General features: G+C 51.5%; 1 protein-coding gene across 2 annotated transcripts; it reads left to right on the forward strand.

Moving 5' to 3' along the window:
• The first annotated feature begins 1591 nt into the window (after positions 1-1591).
• MEX3D (mex-3 RNA binding family member D) lies at positions 1592-22091 on the forward strand. 2 transcript variants are annotated; one of them, XM_039515583.1, is made up of 3 exons: positions 1592-1814; positions 1959-2367; positions 20420-21690. In XM_039515583.1, exons 1-3 carry the CDS (start codon positions 1788-1790, stop codon positions 21688-21690), a joined length of 1707 nt encoding a protein of 568 aa, XP_039371517.1. In that variant the 5' UTR covers positions 1592-1787. The 2 variants fall into 2 exon arrangements, with proteins under 2 accessions (XP_039371517.1, XP_039371516.1); XM_039515582.1 differs by having other exon boundaries at positions 1788-2367; positions 20420-22091.
• Positions 22092-22407: the final 316 nt, after the last annotated feature.

A 22407-nucleotide genomic window follows, 5' to 3' on the forward strand; every position in this document is an offset into this window, starting at 1 on the left:
GTTAATTTCAAACCAATTCTCTAATTTGTCAAGGTTGTTTTGACCTCTAATCCTGTTCTCTAACATGCTAGCAACCCCTCCCAGTTTGGTGTCATTCACAAACGTTGTAAGCATACTCTCCATTCCATTAGACAAGCTATTAATGAAAATATTGAACAGTGACAGACTCCTGTAGACCCCCACTCTAGATATAGCCTCCCGTTTGACAGCAAACCTGAGCCACTAATCTTTAAGGATGGTCTTTCAACCTTTAGGCACCCACCTTATAGTACTGTCAGCTAGAGTAGATCACCTTGCCTTAGTTTGCTTATAAGAATATCATGTGGAACTATATCAAAAGCTTTACTAAAATAAAGCTCTATCATGACTACCGCTTCCTCCCAGCCGCTAGTCACCCTGCCGAAGAAGGAAATAAGGTTGTTTGTCATGATTTGTCCTTGCCAAATCCATGTTGACTATTCCTTATAACCTGATCATCACCTAAGGGCTTTCAACCTGCTTGTTTATAATTTGTTCCAGTATCTTTCCTGATACTGAAGTTAGGCTGACTGGTCTGTACTTTCCCTGGGCTTCTGTCCCCCTTTTTAAAGGTCGGTATTATGTCTGCCCTTTACTGGTTTTCTGAGCCCTTGCCTCTCTTCCATGAATTCTTACCGATAATGGCTAACGGCTCCAAAATTGCTTCAGCTAGTTCCTTAAGCACCCTACAGTTAACTTCATCAGGCACTGCCAACTTGAATACAGCTAGGGTGATCAGACAGCAAGTGTGAAAAATTGGGATGGGATTGGGGGGTTAGTAGGCATCTATAGAAGAAAAAGCCCCAAATATCAGGACTGTCCCTATAAAATAGGGTCAGCTAGTGACCCTAACTACATCCAACTTATCCACATCGTCTCTCACCTATTATTTCCCTAGGGTGGTTTGTGTTCCTTCCCCTTTGTTAATACTACATTGAAGATGTGGTCCCAGGTTCCTTTTTTAGTGAAGATGGAAGGAAAACAGCCATGAAACATCTCACCTTACTTGATGTCCACAGAGCTCTCCTTGGCCAGCAAGGAGCAGAGCGGCGGGAGTTTCCTTTGTCTTTCTGTTGCTGCTAATATTTACCAAGCCACCTCTTGCTGCCTTTTCTGCCCCGGGCTAGGTGTAACTCATTATGTAATTGCCTGGGCCTAACGGGAGCGTGACAACCCGGTATTTTGGGGGGTGCTGTCAGGAGTAACAGGGGCAGGGTCTGCCTAGCCCGGGTCCCCCCAGAAATCACGCTAAGTGTGTGCTCCAGAGCACGGGGCAGGGCGGACTCCGCCACACCCGCTCCAAGGAGCAGCGCTCAGCCCCGTCTCCACAGGGCTCCCTGCGCCTCCCCCGTCCTGCTGCTGCTTCTCTTCCCGGCCGCTCCCGCTCCGGGCGCCCTCCGCCCCTGGCCCGTGGGCGGCCCCGCCGGCGGCGGCGGGCGGCGCTGGTTGGCTGGTCCCTCCCCTGGCCACATGGGCCGGCAGGCCGGGCCGCCGCGCATGCGCCCGGCTCGGCCCTGACCCATTGTTGGGCTGGGGCTGACGTCCTGGGCCGCGGGAGGAGCGGTGGGGAGGCGGGCGGGGGGCGCTGCTCGCGGCAGCCCCTTCCAGCCCCGCTGCTGCTGCTGCTGGATGCAGGCGGCCGGCCGGCCGGCGAGCAGACAAAGGAGCCGGAGCGGGACTCCCAGCGCAGGCGGCGCTGTCCGCCCCGGGAGAAGGGGAGCAGCCAGCAGCGGTTCCCGGCCGGCCGTGCTGCGCCGCGGCGCTCCAGCATGCCCAGCTCCATCTACCAGCCCGAGGCGGGGGAGGCAGCCCGCTGCCCCCCTCCCTGCCGGGGGCTGCGGAGCCCCCCGCCGCCGCCCGCCGCCGGGGCCGAGGAACAGCCGCTGCTGGAGCCCGAGCCGGAGAGCGGGGGGCAGCGGCAGCAGCAGCCCCCGCCCGAGCAGGAAGAAGCGGCAGCGGCGCTGAGGTTTGCCCTGGACCAGCTCTCCATCTTGGGGCTGGAGGAGGAGGAGGCAGAAGAAAGGGGGATCGAAGGAGGAGGAGTGGAGGAGGAGGTGCTGGAGCTTGGGGATGGAGGGCTGGATGAAATGGACCATGGGTCAGGGCTGGACAGGGGAGTTGGGATGCTGGGGGGGCTGCCAATGTTGGATCCAGATGTGAGCCCCTCCACCTCCAGCATCACTTCCCCTCCAGATGTGTTCAGCAACTTTCACCCCCACCTGGGCCACCACCACTCCATCTTGGCTGAACAGATGAGCATCATTGGAAGCAGAAAGAAGAGCGTGAACATGACTGAGTGTGTCCCTGTCCCCAGCTCTGAACATGTAGCGGAGATTGTGGGGAGACAAGGTAAACTTTTTTCCTTTTGTTTTACCCATTGTCTGTGTCTCTCTTCCCTTGCACCCTTTCAGTTCCTCCAAATCTATTACAGGCAGCTTTTCAGTTTTGATATCTTCAGGTAACACACTATCTAAAATGGAGAAAGGAGGAGATACAAGTCCATGAGTCTGTATAATAAGCCAAAATATCTCTGTATATGTCACTTAAAGTATTCCCTCTATATGTACTGAGAGATTTTAATAGAGCCTATATATGTAATTAGTGTCTGAATAACTCGACTTGGGAACCAGAGGATATTGGTAGATTTGGAGAGAAATGGAGATTTCTGTAGCTTAAATACTCCTGGGCCACTGCTCTGTACCAGTATCTAGTTAGAAAGGTGTTTGCCTGTCTTTTGGAGAGCCATGGCATGCACAGAAATGTGTGTTCTCTGTTTTTTGGGTTTTTTCCCCCTAGACAGCAATCAGAAAGTATGAGATGCACTGGCCCATCCCAGTTTTTATTTGGGTCAGTTTTAGTCTTTGTTTCTTTGTGCTGAGGAGTGTGGAGTGGAAACTTGTTAGAAATGAAACCCCTTCAAACTCTTTATGTAGAGACACTTTTAATTCTATTTTATAAACAAGCCATTTTAAAATGACTCCACATTTGTAAATATTTTACTAGAGTTTGCTATTGTCTAAACTATATAGGCCTGCTACACACTGTGTATATTGCATAGATAGATACACACCCACAAAGTTCTCATGATTACTGGACTTCTCAAGTCTGTGGAAATAGACTGTAAAGTATAAATGACTATGAAATAGATGAAAATACTTCCATTTATTTAAATGATTCCCCCCCACACACACGCTTAATGTAATATTTACTATCAGCCTTAATTGATCTCAGTTGGATTCTTAATTTCATCTACTCATTTAAAATATGTTAAACACTTGAGCTATGAAGTAGCTGTGGAGGGGCATAGGGATCCCTGACTGCAAAAAAAATCTGTCACAAAAGGACACAAGGGCACGCCTCAATGCTTGTGGTACTTAGCCGGGTGTGTGCCGGGTGGGTTTTGTTTCTTTAAAATACAAATATATTTTAGTCTTTAAAGTTACTTCTTAAAGAAAAACCCCAAATAAATCAAATGGGCATTTTTAGTATCAAAAATCATTGTCTAGATCTGAATCTTATCTGTTTGCAAACTGACCTCCCGTGTATTTGGGCTGAGGTGCAGCCTTTCCTCCCTCCTCCTTCTGCCTTGACCTCTGACTATTGCCTGGCTTTGTAGGTGTGTGGCTCCTGGTGATCATTTCATTTTAATGGAAAGGGTTTGTGGGGCCCTGGTGCGTTTTTCATGGGTGGAAGTGGGGTAGTGTAGCAGCCCCATTGTTCTCTTTGTTAGCTAGAGCCATGCTGGGATTAGCATGATGACATCATACTCTCTGCTTCCCATTGGCCGGCTCCCAGAGCTCCAACCCACTTCCAGGCATACACAATCCCAATTTATACCAACTGCTCATGCTCAGCCGCAACTTTCTATGGTTACCTTCCTATCACTGGAGGCTGTGCTGAGAGCTCGTGAAGCAGTGAAAGGTGGGCGTGATCCCTGTAAGGATGATACCTGGTTAACTGACTCTTGGGTCAAAGTATAGCAGGATCTCACTGCTTCTTGGCCAAGGCCACAGGAAGTATCAACTTAATCTGTGATCCATCCTCTCTTGGGGGATAGATTCAATTATCTAATAGGTCTTTTCTATCTCTTAACTGTTAGGATCCCAAACCAGAGTCCCTTGCCCTTTCAGGAACTCAGATGTACTGTCTGCCTGGGTGACTGAACTATAGAAAAGCCGTAATTCCACGTCTCATCGACCCTTATTAAATTAAACGTGTGTCTCCTTAAGTTGCGTGCACCTAGTCCTCCAGGAAATACTTGGTGCAGAGGGAAGCCTGGATGCTTGTCAAACTCTGGGAACTGGTGTGGTTTATGCAAATACGCTGCAAGGGCATTAATAATCAATGTGATTTAGGAGTGGCATGCTGTGAGGGAGAGCGCGCCCTGGAATAGCACATGCAGAGGCTGAAATGGGATAGAAACTTGGGTTCATAACACTAACAGAATGTAGTTGCTTCCACTACCCCCACCCCCCAGGGTAAATATTGAAATACCTTTGAATTTTATATTTTTCTGTTTTTTCCCCCTCTTTCCATGTTCCCTGTCTCCCCCATCTCTTCCAAGCAATTTGAGCCGGATTCAGATCCGCTCTGTGGCCCCTTTTCTGTCACCTCTCTTGGCATAAAGTAGTAGCAGAGCTGGCAGATTCAGCTCTGGAGGGATTCTCCCTGCACAAAGGAATTCCTGGGGTGCCATCAGGTTGGTGCTGCCCTGGCTGTGTGCCACCTCGTGGACATTTCCAGAGGAGAGGGGATGTAGCTATTCTCAACCACTAGAAAAGCCCTTAAGACAACGGGTGCAGATTAGGACTGTTTTGATGCTGCTCCAACTTGCATCAAGGTCAAACTGGATCTGACCCAGCCCCAGAATAGGGAAGGCACAAAGGTGACTTTACTTCCTCTTGGTCCTGCATCAAGCTCAGCTTGAGGGCAGAAATGAAATCAAGCCCTTCCCATTCACAGGTTGTCTGCTCTGTGGAGATCTGTCTTGTAACTTTCCCCAGACATGGGATCTAACTTTCCCCTGTGCCCTCAATCCTTTTTGGAAGTACAGGTAGTGCTCTTGTGGTTCTGAGGCCCCCTGCCCAAGTATCTCTGAGCCTTTTTTTAGCCCCACCAGAGGGATGAGAGCTGTGGTTTTAAATGACTGGGCTTCTGTGCATAACTGCAGTGTCCTAAGAATCTTTTGTCTGCATGAAACTGGTGTGAAATACAAGCTCCAGGATGAATTGGGTACCAAGATCCCTTGATCACTATGGACACATGAATGTTAATCCTTACAATATGCTTCTATGTTAAAGTCAAGTCTACTTTAGTAGGATGTCCCAGCAGATGACCTTTCACCCCAATGAAGTAGAATTGCTAATTAAGAGAAAGTAGCAGAGATCCATTGCCAGTGTTCTTTAGTACAGGCGTTCTCAACCCTTTTCTTTCTGAGGCTCCCACAACGTGCTCTAAAAACTCCACGGCCCACCTGTGCCACAACAACTGTTTTTCTGCATATAAAAGCCAGGGCCAGTGTTAGGGGGTAGCAAGCAGGGCAATTGCCTGGGTCCCATGCCACAGAGGGCCCTGCAAAGCTAGGTTGCTTTGGCGTCAGCCCTGGGTGGGGGCTCAGGGCTCTGGGTTTCAGCCCCAAACAGTGGGGCTTTGGTTTTCTGCCCTGGGCCCCAGCAAGTCAAATGCTGGCCTTGCTTTGTAGCCCCCCAGGGGGCCTCAGAGCCCTGCCTAGTCTGGGTTAAATTACTAGAGGTAACTGATAGTTTAGCTGAGGGTAGAAAACCCTCTCTTTGCCTCAGTTTCCCTGTCTGTAAAATGGGGATTTATTTTGCCCATAGTGTCACAGTGAGCCAGTGGCAGAACTGGAACTAGAATTGATGTCTCCTAACTCCCCAGTCTGCTAAGCTGACCACTGGAGAACATGGCCTTCGTGCAGTTTAGGCGTCCCCATTTTACAGATGAGGAAACTAAGACCAAGAAGTTAACTGACTTTTCCTGGGCCTGAAAGATTGTTTCTGAGCCAGGATAAGAATTTAAGTGTTACTGTCTCCTAGATCTGAGCTTGGGCTGCTAAGCCCCACCTCTATGGCTATAATATATTTCCTCTGTGTTACGATTCCGTGTTGTAAAGGTTCTGCTGCCTTGGCTCCTAAATCAGTTGTAATAAGGAAAATGAGCATGAGGTGTAGTGTGGGAAATGCTTTGTTCCAGGGATCTTTACAAGGATAAAGGCACCGTTGGCCCCTGCAGGCATAGAGTGCAGTGGAAGGGTCATGGGTGAAATCAGTTTGACCTAAGCAACCATTGGACGTTTTATCCACATCGCACGCTCGCCGTGCAGTCCAGAAAGACTCAGTGTGTGTATTCAGGCAAAAGTCCTGGACTTGGAGTGTTGCACATCAGGATTGAGGAGCATTGGCAGAGCAGGGGTCGAGGGGAGATCCCAGAGACTGAATAGCGGTGGGGGGGCTGCACATCTGGATTGAGGTGCATCGCCAGAGCAGAGCTTGCGGGGAGATCCCAGAGACTGAATAGCGGTGGGGGGGGGCTGCACATCTGGATTGAGGTGCATCGCCAGAGCAGAGCTTGCGGGGAGATCCCAGAGACTGAATAGCAGTGGGGGCTGCACATCTGGATTGAGGTGCATCAGCAGAGCAGGAGTTGAGGAGAGATCCCAGAGACTGAATAGCGGTGGGAGGGCTGCACATCTGGATTGAGGTGCATCGGCAGAGCTTTTCACACACGTTTTTTTGGAGCAAAGACCCTGCCTTCCAATATGTCTGAAGACCACCTAGCGCTTTCTGGCAGTAACCGGAATGCAGATACCAGCCCTGGCTGTACTGTGTTTAGTAGCCTGGCTTCCATGAGCACCAAACTGAACTGTTACAATAGACTGAGAGTGAAAGACTTCAAGAGCCCCGTTCTGTCGGGCAGCAGTTTCCCCATCAGCGTGTGTAACTAGCTACTTGTGTCAGGGCTGACCCATGAAATACATCATTCACGTGACGCCCCACCCTTCTTCCAAGGCATTAACCTTATTGTTCCCTGGGACTTTTGGAGACCCACCGACGCTGGCCTGTGCTGTGTGAAGCAGCACCTCTGCTCGGTCACCATAACTGGCTCTCATCAGCTGAGCTTACAGAAACAAGGAGCTGTTCAGCAAACCGAGAGCAAGCAGCCCCCCATCCCAGGGCAAGAGGCTGCTGGAGCGGTTTTGGCGCAGGTGCCCAGCGGCTGTGCATCTTCCCGCAAGCTGCCTGAGAGTGGGGAGCATAGGGCCCTTCCCCTCTCCTCCGCATCCGTACTGCTTCGGCTGGCACACGGCGGTACCACAAGGCAGCTCAGCCCAGAGGGATTATGTTGTGATGCCTTGGCATGCAAACCCGGTCATGAATCTGGCTGTGGGCGGGGCCGGCTCAGAGGAGCACTGTAGGCATTAATTGCCGTAATATGGTCTTCTTTTGAACCAGCAAAAACCACAGCAGTACTAATGAAATCAGTGCTGGGTGGGGGCGGGGTACTGGAGCAGAGGAATTGAGGGAGGTGACCGGCCTACGCTTCTGACATCCCCTCTCTTCAGCTAGGCAGCGAGTTACCATTGATCGGAGCAGGGGAAGGACTCCTGGGTTCTGTTAGCTCTCACTTGGAGCTGAGGTGTGACCTTGGGTGAGTCACTTCCTCTCTCTGGGACTCAGTTTCCCCATTTGTGATTTGGGGACAGTTCTTATCTCGGCAAGGGGTTTAGAAGAGTTGCCGTTTGTACAGATCCTTGGAGGAAAGGTGTTCGAGAAGGGTGAAATCCGGCCGCTGTTTGACCTCACTCCAGGAGTCCCAGTAGTTCCAACACCGAGAACATGCTGTAGGACCACGAGTCCCAACTTCGCATGGGGGATGATGTATTGCTCTCACCTAGGCCCACTAATGATCTTCCTTTTGTTTTACTCAACTCTCTCCTTTCTGAGCCCTAACCTAGCTCTTCTCTCTGCCGTCACGCCCAGCATGTCAGATAAAAGGAGCATTTTATCATATCCCTTTATGTCAGTCTGTGTCTTCCCCTTGGTCTGAGCTCGGGGCCAGAAACTCCCTGTGCTATTACAGAGCTCTCCTCTCACTGCATTATCTGGGTCCTAATCTTGGCTGACACTAAGGGTATTCTACACTGCAACTCCCCCCCCACCCCCGCAGTAGCAAATCTCAGAAGCCAGGTCAACTGACTTGGGTTTGTGCTGGGCTAAAAATAGCAGTCTAGATGTTCCTGCACGAGCTCCGAAACCCGGCAAGGGTGGTGGGTCTCGGCGCATGTTTACGCTGCTGTGTTTAGCTCCCTGGAGAGCACCTGAGTCGGTTGACCCAAGCTTTGAGGGTCTGTCTACACAGCAAAGAAAAACCCGCAGCTGGCTCATGCCAGCAGACTTGTGCTTGCAGGGCTCGGGCTGCGGGGCTGTTCATTGCAGTGTTGACTTTCTGGCTTGAGCTGGAACCCAAGCACTGGGACCCTGCCACTTCACGGGGTTCAAAAGCCCTGGCTCCAGCCCAAGCCCAGATGTCTACACAGCAGTGAAACAGCCCTGCAGCCCGAGCCAGCTGGCATGGGCCAGCCCCGGGTGTCTAGTAGCCGTGTGGACGTACCGCAGGCTTTTTTTGCAGGGTAGATGTATCCTGACTTTCTCCACTGTGGCCTGAAGCAAGTGGCTTGGTCTCCCTGCCTCAGCTTCCTGGAGAAAGCACAGAGGTACAGCAGCACATGCCTGCCTTCCCCGTGGTGGTGTGAGGCTGAATCCGTTACCGTTTGCAGGGCGCTTTGGAGCTGAAGAGTGCAACAGAAGTGCTTATGTGATGGTTCTCCTCTCCGTCTAGCCCCAGCCCTGGCGCCTCTTGTGCCAGCGTTGTTCTGTTACACGAGGGATTACAAGCTCTGTATTGCCAACGGTGGCATGAGACCTTGGATCAGGGAAAGGAGGTGGAGATGTGCGTCGCAACTAAGCCTGAGCACCCTCTTTCACCAAAGAGAGAACCCCGGTCCCGGGGGGCTAGTTGAGATGTGCTGGCCCGGGGGCAAACTACGGCCCCCTGTTCTAGAGGTTCCCAAGGGGCTGTCCCAGCCGCTAGTGCTGTAAACGTCTCTTGTAGGTAAGCCCTGCCCATCCTCAGACTTGCCTTGGTGCTGCTCGGGATGGCAGCACTGCAGGCTGGCCTGTGTTTGCTCTCGGGGTGTGCTAGAGGACCGGTGGCACTTCCAAGTGACAGACTCTTAATCCCCCTCTGGTTTCTCACCAACATCACCCCAGGTCAGTTTAGAGAGGCGATGGGCCCCAGCAGCTGCTGCCCCACCCCTGGCGTTCGTGAAGTACTCCCCGCTGAGAAGGAGCCCCAAGCATGTCATGCATCCCGCATCTCATGATGCTTTGCATAGCCCTGGTGACTTGGCCAGATTCCAGCTTGGGTAATTGCATTCTGCCTCTGCCCTGTTTCCGCTGTTCATCACTTCCTGTCTTAAATGGATGGTAACTTAACAGTGCACAGCAACGCGCCATTTCCACCCCAGAGGTGGGTGCAGTTCATAAGTGGCTTCTGCGGTTCCTGTGTGTGGTTCTGTACATTAGCGTCTCCCTCTAAAGCGCATCATGATCCCTCAGGGATGAAAGGCAGTGTGTGAGCGGAAGATGAGTATCACGACGTATGTGCCTGCTATTGAAACGTGGCCGTTCTGCCCCTGCAGCACTGCAGGAGGGGCCGTGGAGAGAGCCACACGCCTGTTTAAAATGACCCGGAGGAATCTGGCCAAACAGCAGAGTATAAATGTCAGCAGGTGACTGGGGCTTGGAAGGGAGGATTTCAAGAGGAGGATCCCATTTAAACCAGTCTATCGAGCCGCCTTTGCTGGGTGGAGATGTGGGCGGGTGCCAAGCTTGGACGCTTGGTGTGAATACAGCTATAGCCACCTTCCCCCATCGCCCCCCGCCCTGCACTGAGAAAAGCCTCCCGGTCCAGGACCGCACACGCTTGATACTCAGAGGCACTAGAGCACGTGCTTAAAGTTAAGCACCTGTTGACATGCTGTCCCCATCGAGGCCTAAGTCAGGACTGAATGTTTTCTTTTAGGACCCTGAAGTGAAACGTAACCAAGCAGCACAGCCTTGTTCTGTGTTAATCCCGTCCAGCAATGCGGCTCATCGTACCCAGCTCTCTGAGCCAGGGAGTGGCTTTGTACAGCACCTTGCACATCAGGATCCTGGGCCGTGACTAGGGCTCTTAGGTGCCCTGCAAATACAAATAGTAAATACTAAGTGTAGCCACACTGCCACCTTTGGGAACATTACTGGCCCCTCTACAGCTCTGATGGGCAGCTCTCTTCTCCCTGCTTGGCACCGCCAGGCCTGCCATTCAGCCATTTCGTCACCCTTCGGATAAGGCCGGTCGATAACGCTCCCTCCCCAGTGGTTTCTCCAGACAGTACGGCTTCCCTCTGTCCTAGCTCTCTGGGGCTGTCCCGCCCGTCTGCATCCCTTCCTCCCCTGCCCTAGTGCTCCGATTTCCAGCCCTTGCCCTCTTCACAGCTCGGCTGCCCTGTTCCATCCTTAGTGAACAAAGACCCCTTCCAGATACTGGTGCTCTCCCTGACATCCCAGCTGCCACCTAGTAACTGTCCCTGCATAGGATACGGCATCCTTTGTGTGCCGGGTAGGGATTCCTTAGTGTGCTAACAGATCTGTGGCTGCTCTCTACAGAACCGTGGCCTGCACCGTTTCCCATTGCCCAGCGCTCTGTGTGTATACTGCAGGGTAGTCTCGGTCCCCAGCGTGGCTTGGCTTCTGGCTGTTACTTAAATACATGTTTGTACAGGTTTCTGTTGTCTATTTTTTTCAGGTTGGATCTGCCCTTGCAACTTGTAAATTACAAGCCGCTCAGTCTGTATGTCCAGGCCAGCCATTCACCTCCTCCTGTGGCAGGCACCTTAGCAGCTGACCCTCTGCACTGGGCGAGCGCCCTCTGAAACTCTTCTCTGGCCATTTACTAAGGGCCTGATTCAGCAAAGCACTGAAGCACGTTCTTAAGCTCCATTGGAATCTAAGGCCTGGGCTGCACACAGATTTTATACAGATATAACGGTGTCCGTTTGGAGTGGGGTTTATTGCACCAGTGTCATTATACTGGTAATGCCCTGTGTGGCTGCAGTTCTGTTTGTATAAAGGTGCCTAGTACTGATGTGGCTTATTCGCCTTCCCATACAGGCATAAGCTATACGGGAATAGCTTTGATACCAGTAGAACCGCAGCCACAGTAAAGGGCGGTACCATTGTAGCTGGACCCATCTAGTTAAGCACTGCAGAAGAGACTCGCTAGTAGCAACATACTCGTTCCTTTTTGCTGTGTTGCTCCTAAGCAGCTGTTGCTGTTATGGGGCGTTTCGTCTGACCAAAGGCAGCCTGCTTTTTCTGAGACGTAAAATAGCTCCAGTACTCGTGAACTATCTGTAATTGCAACAATGCAATGTATGCTTGTTATTGCTCCAGCATTGCATTAGTGTCCATACTGTACCTTTTAACATGTGCGCTGTTCTGCATTTGTAGCCTGCTAACGTATCGTAGCAATAAAGTGGTATTCACTGAGTTAACATTATAAAAGTGTCATGTTTTGTTTTGAGAACCATCAAACATGGACCCTGATAACAAACACAGCCTCTTTGCTCTTACTCGTAAACATTTTTTTATATTTGCACTTACCTGTAATACTTCGTATGCCCTGTACGTCACCCTGGATAAGGGCATCTGCTAAGCAAATAAATAATACTGTAATACTTTAATTTAGGTTATTATTCCACATCCAAATGCATTCTGTTCATACAGTATCCACTTGTAAATTAATTATCAATGGATAAACTCACTTCAGGTGAAAGAATTTGCTCTGCTTCTTCTCAGTCACAATTTTGATTTGAAGATGGAATTCAGTGTCCCCAAGACACCTCTGGACCCTGTCACGTAGTCCCCCTAGCTGCGAAAAGGGCCACAGTTTGTTCAAAACCTTCAACAGCTTAGAGTTGGTTGGAGGTGGAACGTCCTCAAAACCATCCTCACTCTCTTGATTAGCCTCTTGATTGTGATACGTTTCATCAACGCAGGCTCGTTTCTCTGGCCTTGCAGCAGCTGCAGCTCAGTAATTCCTCATCGAGCAGCTCTCCGAACGTGAGCAAATCCTCAGCCACAGCAGCTCCTAAATCCGCTTTTTCCACGTTGACTGGAACTGGGACATCATCATTCAGGGGGGTCGACAGACTCTTCGACATCCTCGTCTCACCCACCTTCCACGGGCACAACAAATTTGCCTTTCCTGGAACAGTTGGAAATTGTTGTCGGCTTTACATCTTGCCAGGCCTCAGCAATGGGATGAACCAATGAGTTGAAGAAGGGAACATGAAGGACCAACAAATACTGCTCCATTCCCACTGTAACCAGGATCCGGATTATCCCGATTCGGTCTGCTGTTTGCAGCCTTGGTTTCCAGGGTGTGCACAAGGTGTGTGACGAGAATGTAACAGCGCTGACCCTACGTGTTCTAGGGGTATCGCCCTCATCTCCCATTGCAGAGGTCCTGGGTTCATTTCGTTCCTCCCCACCTCAGCATGTGATCTGTAAAAGGGGGATGATGCTGGTAACCTTGGGCTGTGCTACACAGATGGTCATAATGGTCCCTTCTGGCCTTAAAATGAATCTGTGGGCGCTCAGCACGTCAGCAGACCTGCCCCCCACCCTGTAACCCCTACGGCACTAAAGAGTAGCCTTTCCCCAGCTCGTATTGAATTGCCCTGGGGATTAGATGCCTCCCCCATGCAGCAACGGTGTCATCCGGTGGCCACTAGAATTATTCAGAGAAGGGCGTTAACTAGAGATGGGTCTGGGTGGTGCTTGATTTGTGAAGCGGCTGTGTCCCTTTGGGATTTATCTTGGTGGTGATGGAAGTTCAGGTACATTGTACCTGTTCAAAGATGGTGGGTGGGTTTTCCTACTGATCGCAGCATGAAACCTCTCATGCTGAGGGCTTCTGCCTTAGCCAGAGGAGCAGAGTTTTGGAGCAGTTGTATGAACTCTCCCCTCTGTTCTGCACCCAAAGGAAGCCCAGCTATAGCATCTGTTTCAGTGGCCTCACAATATAAGCCCCCCATTGGCGCAGTGCGCGTGCTGGAGTAACAAGAAGTGAGGAATGGCACTGTTCCTGGGCCAGAATAATAGGCAGCCCTTTGATGCCAGGCTGCAAAGCATTACTGGGAGCATGGCCAGCACATGCGAATACAGCAGCCCTCTTGCACCAGTGGCTGCCATTTTGGACTTTGGACCTCACTAAACCTTTCAGAAGCTCCTGATTTTTTTTTTTTTAATGCTCCCAAGAAACACGAGAGGTTTTTAAGGGAAATGTTTCAAATCCCAGGTGTGAGGATCATCTCCAGAGGAGCATGCACTGGACTCCGAGCCCCACTGCACATCCACCAGGCTTCCTTCCTTTACAGTATCCGCTTTAACCCTGCATTGACTGTGAGCCCGATTCTTCCCTGCTGTCACTTCCACCTGTGCCAAGCAAATGTAAAGCGCTGCCAGATCCTAATGGCAGTATTTTACACACACTTGCATACGTGGCTGCACGAGGTGCCCGGTGGTGAAGAACCAGCCCTGTATTTTATAGGAGAGGAATGCAGTGCGCATGGTGTATATATAAAATACACACTGTTAAAATAACATTGCCGGCCTTACTGACAGGTGCGCTATCCCGTTCACATCAGGCTTTGCTTATGGAAAGCAGGCAGCGTAAAGGGTGAAAAGTGAATCATAGAAGATCAGGGTTGGAAGAGACCTCAGGAGGTCACCTAGTCCCACCCCCTGCTCAAAGCAGGACCAACCCCAACTAAATCCAGTGTTGCTGATCAAAGACCTGGGGCCTGATTTGGAACCCTCATGGCTTCAGTCGGCTTTGGCAGGAGCTGGGGGGTATTCAGCACCTCTGCAAACCAGGTTCTTAGGTGCCTTACAGGTGTGAACAGAGCAGGGGGTGACTACCGTCTGCCTGCCCTTGTGCCACTCAGCTGATAACTCTTGCCAGGAGACCCCAGAATCCTGATCTCTGCTGAATGAAGGAAGTGATTCAGTTATTTTGGGCCAGATTTACCCTGGTGTAGCTTCAGTGGTGTGACAGCCGGGATGCATCTCCCCTTTAACATTTCGGATCAGCTCCGTACTAAAGGGTGCAGTGAGACCATTAATAGTTTGGGATTTGAAAAGTTCTTACTGAAATTCCTGGCCCAAAGCTCTGTGTGTGTGAACTCTGTGCTCTCCTGTTTCTAGGGGATCAAGTCCCAGAACTTTTCTCTTTTTTGCTACTGCATTTCATTTCCTGGCCATCTGTTTGAGTTGCATCCTTTCCCTGATGAAGGCAGAGTCAAGGGAAATGTGTGGAGAGAGAACCCTGGCAAGATCATTAGCGTAATGAGACTTGAAGGTGGGTAGAAAATGTCCTTCAGTGTAACGTGTGGCCAGCGTCACGTCAGCCTAGAAGTGTAGATGGATTTTTATCAATGCGATGGATGCATTTGAAGCAGAGTTACTGTACAGATGCAGCAGCCATTTTGACATGGTAGGCTCACTTCCCTGTCAATGCATAGCTGTCTCACAGCATTGCTGAGGACTGACTCCTAGGAGTGTATGTAGTTCTTTCCTGGGGCCAGCGAGAAAGGCAGAAGGCTCCCTTTCCTTGCAGGCTTTGTGCCGGTCCCCCCAACCTCTCATTGCACGGGATTGAGCGGTTTCGTATACACGGTGAGATTCGAATGAGCACGTTACTCGAGAGTGCCGGAGACGTGAGTCTTCCTCCAAACCCAGGAGTGACGAAGGATCCTCAGCCCTGAGTTAGCGCTCTGCCAGCCATGCCTCTTGAAGGCAGCGTTATCAAGTGGTCCCAAAATGGGACAATGAGTCAGGCAACCTGGGTTCTGGTCCTAACTCTGCCACTTATTTGCTGTGTGACTTTGGGCAGTCTCTTAACCTGTCTGCTCCTTTCTTTCACCATCAATAAACTGGGGAGAACATCTGCCATGGTGGCAACTGCTTTGAGATCTTCAGGTTAAAGGAGCTGCTTGTAGGCCTGATGGTTCATCTCCACACCCAGAGTGTTACCCTCATCTCATAGATGGGGGAACTGGGACTCGGAGCAGGAAATGGCTGGCTGCAGGAGAGACAGCCCGTCAGTGACACCGCCAGGCTGGTAATTCAGGAGTCCCAGTCTCCCAGACCCACTTAAGCAGACTAAACCTGGCCGCACTGACCAACCCATAAATATACCCACCCAGCAGGCTACTAAATGGGTCGTGTCCCTACAGCCCCTAGCCATAAATACACCCACACAGTTGTTGCCCTAAATTAGTGCCAAAAAAGGCCCCCCCACCAACAGAAGAGACAAACGCTTTTCAATTGACATTCAACTTCCTGCATGTTCTGACCATGGTGCGGCGCTTTATGATTCTTATGGTGCCTCCCAGAGGCCGGCAGACGGAGTCCAGTGGGCTGCGAGAGGGGATGAACTCAGGTGTGTCCTCCAGTCTGAGCCCAGAAACCTAGCCCTGTGGCCATTCTGGCTGACCACACCGGGCGTGCCGTGTGAGAGAGAGCGCCGTTTTGAGGGGCTCTCTAACAGGGCCCCCGTGCAGTTAATCTTCACTCCTTTTATCAGGGAGTGTCATCGGCTAGTCGGCTCCCTGATTGAGCAGCTTCCATAGGTAAAATCCAGCTGCATCTGTTTGTTGGGTTTTCTTTCACCTCACTCCCTTCTGCTCCCCCCCCCCCCCCAAAATTCACATCTGGGTGGGTGTGGAAAACCCCGACATGCCAAGCGTCAGCCCCCTGCTGTGTGCAGCAGCTGACATACCAAGCCCTCCCGAGGGGGATGTGAGGGGGAAGGAGCCTGGCATAGCCATAACTCGCAGGCAGTCAGCTGCATCTAATCCTGAACGTGTGCTGAAACCAGCGTTAACTCGGCTGTAATGTGGGGATCGGCTATAGGTCACGCTGAGCAGACGTAGCCACAGGCCAGGGCTGGAATGTACCTTAGGCACGCAAGTGACTTTGGGCTCCTGCCCCCAATTCTACATGTTGCCAACCGAAGAGCTAAATTCTCCGCAGGGAGCAGGTTTGCTTCTCTGCTTTATTTGCTGTCTTTTATAGCACCTAGAACAACAGATCTGTAGTGGAGCCAATACCCCTTCTTGTCTGCTCCACTCCAAGACTTAGGGGAGCGGGTTGGTGACTCTGGGCAGTGCCAGCTGGAACTTAGAGAGACCGAGAGAACCACAGGGTCTGTCTGTGTCCAGCAGCCTCAATACAGAATCCCTTTTACATTCTGTCCAGCAAAATTCAGTCTTTCTGGTGCTTTAATACAGTCAAGATCTTAGGCCACAATCCTTTCAGAGGCTCCATCTGCCTGTATAATTACTGCCATGTGGAATCCCAGTGCAGTCACCGGGTCTCCATGGGGAGTAACTGTATTTTAGCTCTTTCCCTGATGGAGGAGGCTCAAGAGAGTGGCATACGTCTCTTTCCTTACTCACCCCAGCTATAGGAGAGATCCCCACTGCGGCTTGTACCACAGAGTCTTGACTGAGGTCTTGTCTACACTGAAAAACTAGCTCCAGTGTAAATTCTCTTGATTTAGTTCTCCTGATGCAAACCCCTAACGTCGGCACATTGCACCAGCACCAAGTAGGGGTCACTCTCTCTGCTGAAGCACCTTTGGTGTAGCACCAGCATAAGCCCTGCTGTGCCGGCTCAGCCCTGCGTAGGTCAGAAAGGTTGCATCAATGTAACGGCATCCATGTGGTCACACCAGTCTGAATATCCTTCATGCAGCCGGGCTTAGAATGAAGCTTCCTGTTCTGTTTTATACACAGTTGTGCCAGAGGAGCGTAGTTGTACCATGCTCATCACCGCAGTATCCAAGCGCCTTCCAGTTGTGCATTATGCGCCCTGACCATACACGTCACACGTTGTTTCTTTCCTTCTCTCCGCAGGAGGAGAAGTGTGTGCAGGATCGTGTTTTGTTCTGGTAGAATTTTAGCCACCGCCCCCCACCCTGCTTTTTTTTTTTTTAAATACACATGTTGCTCTCTCTTTATGTTAGAGAAGCCAGGTCAAAGAAATGCACCCAGCACTGGGAGTGGAAGGTTTGTGACGTTCCTTTGTTCCTGGGGGAAGTTCATTCCACAGTCTCAGACCAGCCCCCGAGAAAGTTCTGGCCCCCACCCCAGATGAGCTGATGTTAGAGAGTCCCAATGGGCCAGAGAAATGCAGTTGTCTGCTACAATGAGCAAAGCTCTTCCCCACAGTTGTCATCCTGGGGCTTTGTCATGATGTGGGCTTTGGGAAAGCATCGCCGCTGCCCAATATGGCCTCCTTGATTGGCCATTGATGGGCTTCTCAGTCTAGGTTCTGTGCATGATCTCCACAGCCGGGGAGTCTTCTTGGGGCTTTTTAAAATACTTCCCCACTCCTTTCTCATCCTCCATAGACTATATCTGGGCCCCAAGCTCAGAACAGCTGGTCGGGTCCCAGGCTTTAGTGACACCTTGATGCTCCTGTTTCAAACGTAACTCGTTTCTCCTGTTGGCGTCTTCAGAGTTGAACGTATTTAACCACGGTGAGAGAGCTCCTGTTTGATAGGGCCGAGGCCCAGTCATTCACACGAATGACCAGGAGACCCCTTTTGTGAACGACTGGCTGAATTTTGTAAGTGATGAATGAACGGGATCAAAAAGCAAGGATTTGGCAGCTATAAATGCACTCTGCTTGCTCATTTTGACAATTTTCAGTTTCAGTTTTCTGACACACTTAATGTCCTTGTCAGTGTGCTGCGCTATACTTCCTAAAAGCGGCCACGACCTGACTGCAGCCTCTCTGTGGGGATGTGGTGAAAGGAGACCCATTTTATGCGCAGATTACTACGGTTCTACAAAGCCTAAACCTGGGGCCTGGTCCAGTGGTTAGGGCTCCAACCTGGGACATGTTCAAGCCCCTGCTCCACCACAGACTATCTGTATGATCTCAGGCATGTCAGTGTCTCTCTGCCTCAGTTTCCCACCTCTACAATGGGTATAATAGCACTGCCCTGACGCACGTGGGTTCTGTGATGACAAATGCCTTGCAGATTGTGAGAAGCGCTGTCACTACAGTGATGTGGGGGACATGTGCCTTAGATAGGTTGATAACCTGCCTGACCAGGGTCCTTCTAGCATATCTCATGGTGTTATCAGTATTTACTGGTGATTCTCTTGGACTGTCTTTTTGTTGTGTGTTTGTACAGGGCCTGGCATGATGGGGTCCTGGCCCATGCCGGGCTGCTAGGTGCTGCCGCAGTACAGGTGATTTACTAATGTTTGGGTGAAACCAAAGCTTGGGCAGGCAGAGAGGATGTGGGTGCCTCTGCCTTCGTGATTGGGAACGAAGGGCAGGAAACAAGCCTGGTCTCTAGATTTAGAATGTCTCACTTGTGTCAGTTTTGTTACAGAAAGTTATGAGAGCGCAAGTGGAGCGAACACAAATCGGGCAGAGTAGGACTGTAGCTACCGGAAACGTATCCCCCGAGAGGGTTCTGATCGGCGTTAGGGGAGTTACTGGCTGTATTCCAGTATCCTCTGGAGGCCCCAGCTGATATCAAGGCCCCTTTGTGCTAGACGCTCCGCACACACGGAGTGAGCGACGAAGAGCTCCCGGTCTAAATAGACAAGACAGACAGGTGGGAGGGGAAACAGAGGCACAGAGCGGGAAAGTAACTTATCCAAGGTCACGTAGCAGGTTGGTGGCAGAACTGGGAGTAACACCCAGGTCTGAGTCCTAGGCCGACGCCCCATCCACTAGGCCAGCGGCTCTCGGGCTCTCCAGACGACTGTCCCCCTTTCAGGAGTCTGATTTATCTTGCGGCCTCCCAAGTTTCACCACGAGTTGCTCACAAAATCCGACCTAAAAATACACAAGTGCCACAGCGACGATTCCGGAAAAATTGTTTCCTTTCTCCTTTTTACCCTATAATTATAAAATAAACCAATTGGAATATAAATGTTGTACTTACATTTCAGTGTGTAGTATAGAGAGCAGTGTAAGTAGGTCATTGTCTGGATGATTTTAGTTTGTACTGGCTTCGCTAGTGCTTTTTGCGTAGCCTGTTGTAAAACTAGGCAAATCTCTAGAGGAGTTGATGGACCCCCTGGAAGAGCTCTGCCTACCCCCAGGGGTGTGCGTACCCCTGCTTGAGAACCACTGGGTTAGATCACTCGGCCTGTCCCAGAGACCTTCGAGCCAGAGCTGCATAAATAGGCCCTTAATTCAGCCCCTCTGGGACTCCTAGTGGACACGTTCCCTGTCCTCCATTTGAATTCTTCCTCCAGGCAGAAACCCGTGAATTTTTGTAGCCCAAAAGCAAAGGAAGAAGGGAAGAAATTCCCCCTGTCTGTGTGTCTGGACAGGGGGGCTCAGTGGAGAGGCTAACAGTGATACACCTGCTCGTAAGGGGAACTGAAGAAATAAAAGATGGGCATGGCAGAGAGAGGGCGGGGGCGAGAGGGGGTCCCCTTCTGTTCAGCCTGCCTGGTCTCTGTTTAGACAAACCCTCCCACCCCCGCATCCGTTGCTCATTGGCATGCTCATGGGTCAGGGGCATTTCAGCTCTCCATATCGCAGGCTGCTCTCACTTAGTTTGCTGCCTCCTGAGCTCCGGGAAGACGTTCTCCGGCTCCAAATAAAGGAAGCATTTGGGATTTAAAAAACCCAAAAGGGTCACGTCTCTGCACCTTCTCGAACCCGCTGCTGAGATGAAAGTAACTCCTGTGCCTGCTTCCTCCGCCACTTCCTTCCAATCCATCTCCGAGGGGGAAGGCCACCACCTAGGGCTGCTGTAACTATTAACTTGGGCGAGCGTGTCTGTCTCTGTCCCCTTCACTTGCCCCCACCTCTCCGCCAAGGGTGCCCCCCTTTTGCCTCTGTGTGCACCTGTTGCATGTTGTCTGTCCTTGATAAGGAGCTCTCTGGGGCAGGGACCATCTGTGTCGTGTTTGCACGATGGGGCCCTGATCCCTGGTTGGGGTCCCAAGGTCCTGCCCCAGCGGACATGGCGACGGGTTCAGCAGGCCTGCATGTTTCACGCTAGCCCATACCATTCACCAGAACTCAGGTGTAACTTCCTGCCTGTGAAGCGTGAGGCCTCCCCTCTCGGAAGGTTTCCTGGTTGTAAGTGTGAATTTAGTGAAACTGCTGCATTGTCTCAGGTCTGTTGGCTTCCCGGCCCTCTTTACAACATGGGCAGTAGGGTGTGCTTGGTTCCCAGCTTCAACCTGGGACTTATCCTGTGTCGCTTTTCTGTCTCCTTTGCATTCCAGGCTGTAAGATCAAAGCCCTGCGTGCGAAAACCAACACCTACATCAAGACGCCAGTCAGAGGGGAGGAGCCCATCTTCATCGTGACCGGGAGGAAAGAGGATGTGGAAATGGCCAAGAGGGAGATCCTCTCAGCTGCTGAACACTTCTCCATGATCCGAGCAACTCGCAACAAGGTCAGCGGCCTGACAGGAACTGTGCAGGGTCCCCCCAACCTGCCAGGGCAGACCACCATCCAGGTGAGAGTCCCCTACCGGGTGGTGGGCCTGGTAGTAGGACCCAAGGGGGCCACCATCAAGAGGATCCAGCAGCAGACGCACACGTACATCGTCACGCCCAGCCGAGACAAAGAGCCTGTCTTCGAGGTGACGGGGATGCCTGAGAACGTGGACCGGGCCCGGGAGGAGATCGAAGCCCACATCACCATGAGGACAGGCTCCTTCATTGACGTCAGCGCAGACAACGACTTCCACTCCAATGGCACCGACGTCTGCCTCGACCTGCTGGGCAGCACGGCCAGCCTCTGGGCCAAAGCCCCCAACCCCGCCCGCAGGCCCTCGTCCGGCCTTCGCAACGACAGCCTGAGCTCCCTGGGCAGCACCTCCACCGAGTCCTACTACAGCGGCCGGGTGGCCGACGCCAGCCCAACCAGCCCGTACAGCACCAGCAATGGCTTCAACTTCAGCGAGTCCCAGGCGCCGCCGCTCAGCTCCGAAGACTCTGACTTCGGCTTCGATTTCCTGGCCCTGGACCTCACCACGCCCACCACCATCTGGTCTCCCTTCGAGCGCTCCAACCCCCTGCAGGCCTTCAGCAGCTGCTCCTCCATCAACGGCTCGCAGAGACGTAACAGCAGCATCAGCAGGACGGCCACGCCCCGGCACTCCCCCACCCTCCCAGAGAACAGCGTCGCACTGGACCACCCCCTAGCCCGCCGCATCCAGAGCGACCCGGTCAGCACCCTGTCCTGGCTGCCCACCCAGGGCTCACTCTCCTCCTTCTCCAACAGCACAGGCTACTCCTCCTCCTCCTCCCTGCCGGGCAGCATCTCCGGCACCTCAGGCTCCCCCACGGATTCCAGCAGCTCTGACGGGCACCGGAAGAGCTCCCGGGAGTGCATGGTGTGTTTCGAAAGTGAGGTCATCGCTGCCCTCGTGCCCTGCGGCCACAACCTCTTCTGCATGGAGTGCGCCATCCGCATCTGCGGCAAAGCCGAGCCGGAGTGCCCTGCCTGCCACACCCCGGCCACTCAAGCCATCCACATCTTCTCCTAGCTGTCCATCCGGAGTCCCATCGGATGGGCCGCCACCCCCCACCCCCACCCCTCTCCCTACAACACAGCTTTTTAAGAACTTTTAACTGTTTAAATCAACCTTTTTATTTAAGGGATTGGATTGGGACTGCGGGTGGGGAGGGTGAAAGACGATGTTTCTTGCTGGGTAGAAAGCTGGAGAGGAAGATCACGGGGTGGGAGGGGGAAGAAGGGACGAGGAAAATGACAGGAAAGAGGGGCGTGAAATTGCAAAAGGGAGAAAAAAAATCAAATGTTTACAGAATAGCTTTAACTCTGAACCCAGATGTGGAGGCTGGGGAGGAGAACGAGCAGCTGTTCTTCAACAGTTCTTTCCAAATAACAGTATTCAGTTTGCAAAGTGAAATAAACAGAAAGAAAAGGTCCGGTTGCACTTTTTATTTTAGGACACACAAGGGTTGTCTTTATTTTTTTAAAAGCATTTTATTATTATTATTATAATAATTTTTTGTTTTTTTTGTATGTAGTTATTATTATTTTTTTTTTTGGACAGTTCTTGACGGTTCTATAAATATATCTATATTTTTTTTGGTAACACAGTTTTATCTTCTATTTTGCCAATGTGAAAGCTGCCCACGATGCATTGAAAAGGACAGGTGTCTTGGCTGGGATTGAGGGGAGGACTGGAGAAGAGAAGAGGTGTGGGACAGTTCGGGGCACAGTTAAGCACGTCATGTCG

Source organism: Mauremys reevesii, linkage group 26 (genome assembly GCF_016161935.1).
Source record: "Mauremys reevesii isolate NIE-2019 linkage group 26, ASM1616193v1, whole genome shotgun sequence".
NCBI classification, from domain to species: Eukaryota; Metazoa; Chordata; order Testudines; family Geoemydidae; genus Mauremys; species Mauremys reevesii.

What these genes read in the sequence shown, in the direction of transcription:
- MEX3D (XM_039515582.1), top strand. Translation starts at nt 1,788, where the DNA reads ATGCCCAGCTCCATCTACCAGCCCGAGGCGGGGGAGGCAGCCCGCTGC. An exon ending in GGAGATTGTGGGGAGACAAG is followed by an intron (nt 2,368 to 20,419) that starts GTAAACTTTTTT and finishes TTTGCATTCCAG; the next exon opens with GCTGTAAGATCAAAGCCCTG.